Source organism: Perkinsus marinus (genome assembly GCF_000006405.1).
Source record: "Perkinsus marinus ATCC 50983 genomic scaffold scf_1104296950184, whole genome shotgun sequence".
Lineage (NCBI taxonomy): Eukaryota > Perkinsozoa > Perkinsida > Perkinsidae > Perkinsus > Perkinsus marinus.
Window position 1 is genome coordinate 1 of NW_003209722.1, and position 2,089 is coordinate 2,089.

Consider the following 2,089-nt stretch of genomic DNA (forward strand, 5'->3'; position numbering starts at 1 on the left):
TGTATGTCCTCTAGTCGAACTTGATTTCCGACCTGGTCGAAGACTTTATATTCCAATTCGATCGGCAATAACATTCACACAACATGGGAACAACTCCCAGGATTATGCGTATCCCTCTTCGCCTAAGTATTCACGTAAGAATCGTCGGTGGAGCGTAAGGATTGGGAAATTCAAACGAACTTCAGCTCGTCGATTCTACAACAAAGCTCAGTCAGTGGGGTTCCTCCCAGAAGAGTACACACCACCTGCTGATGTGAGTGGTGATAGCCAAATCGATCACGTGATCGATTTTGATCTCAGTCTACATTGCGGTTCCCTCCTGTACAATCTACCGCGAAACAAGACATTCCATATCCGACTGTATCAGATCGAACATTACTATCAAGTGAGATAATTGACTATCACCAACATGTGGTGAGAGCCGGTCTTAGGCACGGCGCAAAGTGGATCGAGAAGAAGAATTGATAGTAGAGAAAGAAGAACCAATCAAAGGAGTACAGGGGCGCTACGTGAGGGCGTACGACCGCAGACTAGCGCTACTGTCATGAGAAGAAGTAATTCCACTCGATGATGATGACGACGATAATGATGGTATTTTGGGATTAGTTACGAGCCCAGAAAAAGCAAGTCGGAGAGAAAAAGGTGAAAACAGAGAGATCCCGAAGATGACTCCTGCGAGTACCGCTGGATGATGCAGAACTACTCTATAGTATAGCATCATCATCATCATGCTGTTAGATACGGTATTACCGTGATTTGGACAATACTCAGCTGCAAGCTATGGCCTTCTTTGCTCAGTACATTGAGAAGGAGATAGAGGAGCGGTATGATGAATGGGTTAGTTGTCGACTAGTAGTGATGTTCAAGGAAAAGCAGGTGGGTGAGATCGGTGTTTCGCTCCGCTAGAAATGTGTGCCTCTTTTTGACAGGTTTTGATGAAGCTAGCTGATATGGGCTTTGACGATGAGCAAAAGGCTTCTAGTGGAAGAACGGACTAAAAATTGCGTTACGTGTTCGATAGAGTGAAGAGAGCCATCGCAGATCGGCTGAATGGTAATAAAGGGAGTAGCATAGAAAAAATGGGGTAGATAAGATTTTTTTTCTCGTGCTGAAAGCATGTTGTCAATGAGGTTAGTGCGTTATAACTCTGGGGTTCTGAGATGTTGAAGATGGTGATGATGCTTGATTTTTCAGAGGTTATTTCACTGTCGAGCTCACAGCCAGGAACCAGACTAGTGTCATTATCGGTAGAGGCGGGCAGAACATTGAGAAGCTCAGGGTAGTGGTAGAATTTCGTGGCGCGTGACGGAGTTTTCATTACTAGGTGGAGACTGGTTGTTGTTCCCTATACATTGAGAATCCCTCTGGAGTGTCGACTCGACAGTCCTCTCCAAGCGGTGATAGTGGTGATGCTATGAATGGGGCACAATATAGATCGTTGAGGATTATCGGGGAGAAAAAAGAGCAAGTCAGAAGGAGAGCTGTTTGTGGCTGGGAGAAATTCAGATTTGATGTTCTGCCAGAATGAAATTGAGGGTATTTCATCAAAATCAGTTGGTAAAAAAAGTGGAAAAAAGCATCAAAAGCATCGAAAGCATCGGAAGTTGCTGTGAGTAAATTGTTGAAGAATTCGGGCTGAATTTACCTGTAAATGATGTAGAGTGATTGGTGGTGTTGAAATAGGAGAAAAGTGATGAGTGGTGGGATCGAACCTGCGTGTATCGACTTGTTGTTGTTGTCAGTCTCAGTGCCGCTAAGGATATCGTGATGAAGTTCGTAGAGTCCTAGAAGAGGTCAACCCTTGTGTAAGTGATAGTATTTTACACACCTCGAGGCCACATGGACGTCTTGATGAGGAGGCTGATGACGCAGAAGACCTTATTGAGTGCATATGGGATAGAAGGACGGTGAAGCGTGATCCTGCTGCTTCTTTCAGCAATGTTGCCCGTGCTGCGCCATGCCAGGTGAGTAACACGCACAGCATGGTTACCGTCGGCGTCTAAGGGAAGCAGGGTTAATGTTGAGGGTTTAACTTGATGATGGTAGATTTGGTAGTAGCCGGCGACAAGTTATGCATACTGGGGATCCA

General features: G+C 45.2%; 1 protein-coding gene across 1 annotated transcript; it reads left to right on the forward strand.

Moving 5' to 3' along the window:
• Positions 1–780: 780 nt before the first annotated feature.
• Pmar_PMAR015794 (hypothetical protein) lies at positions 781–998 on the forward strand (the record flags this gene model as incomplete). Its single annotated transcript, XM_002778267.1, has 2 exons — positions 781–876; positions 930–998. The coding sequence occupies 2 exons, from the start codon at positions 781–783 to the stop codon at positions 996–998; spliced, it is 165 nt and encodes a 54-aa protein (XP_002778313.1).
• Between the last annotated feature and the right edge of the window lie 1,091 nt (positions 999–2,089).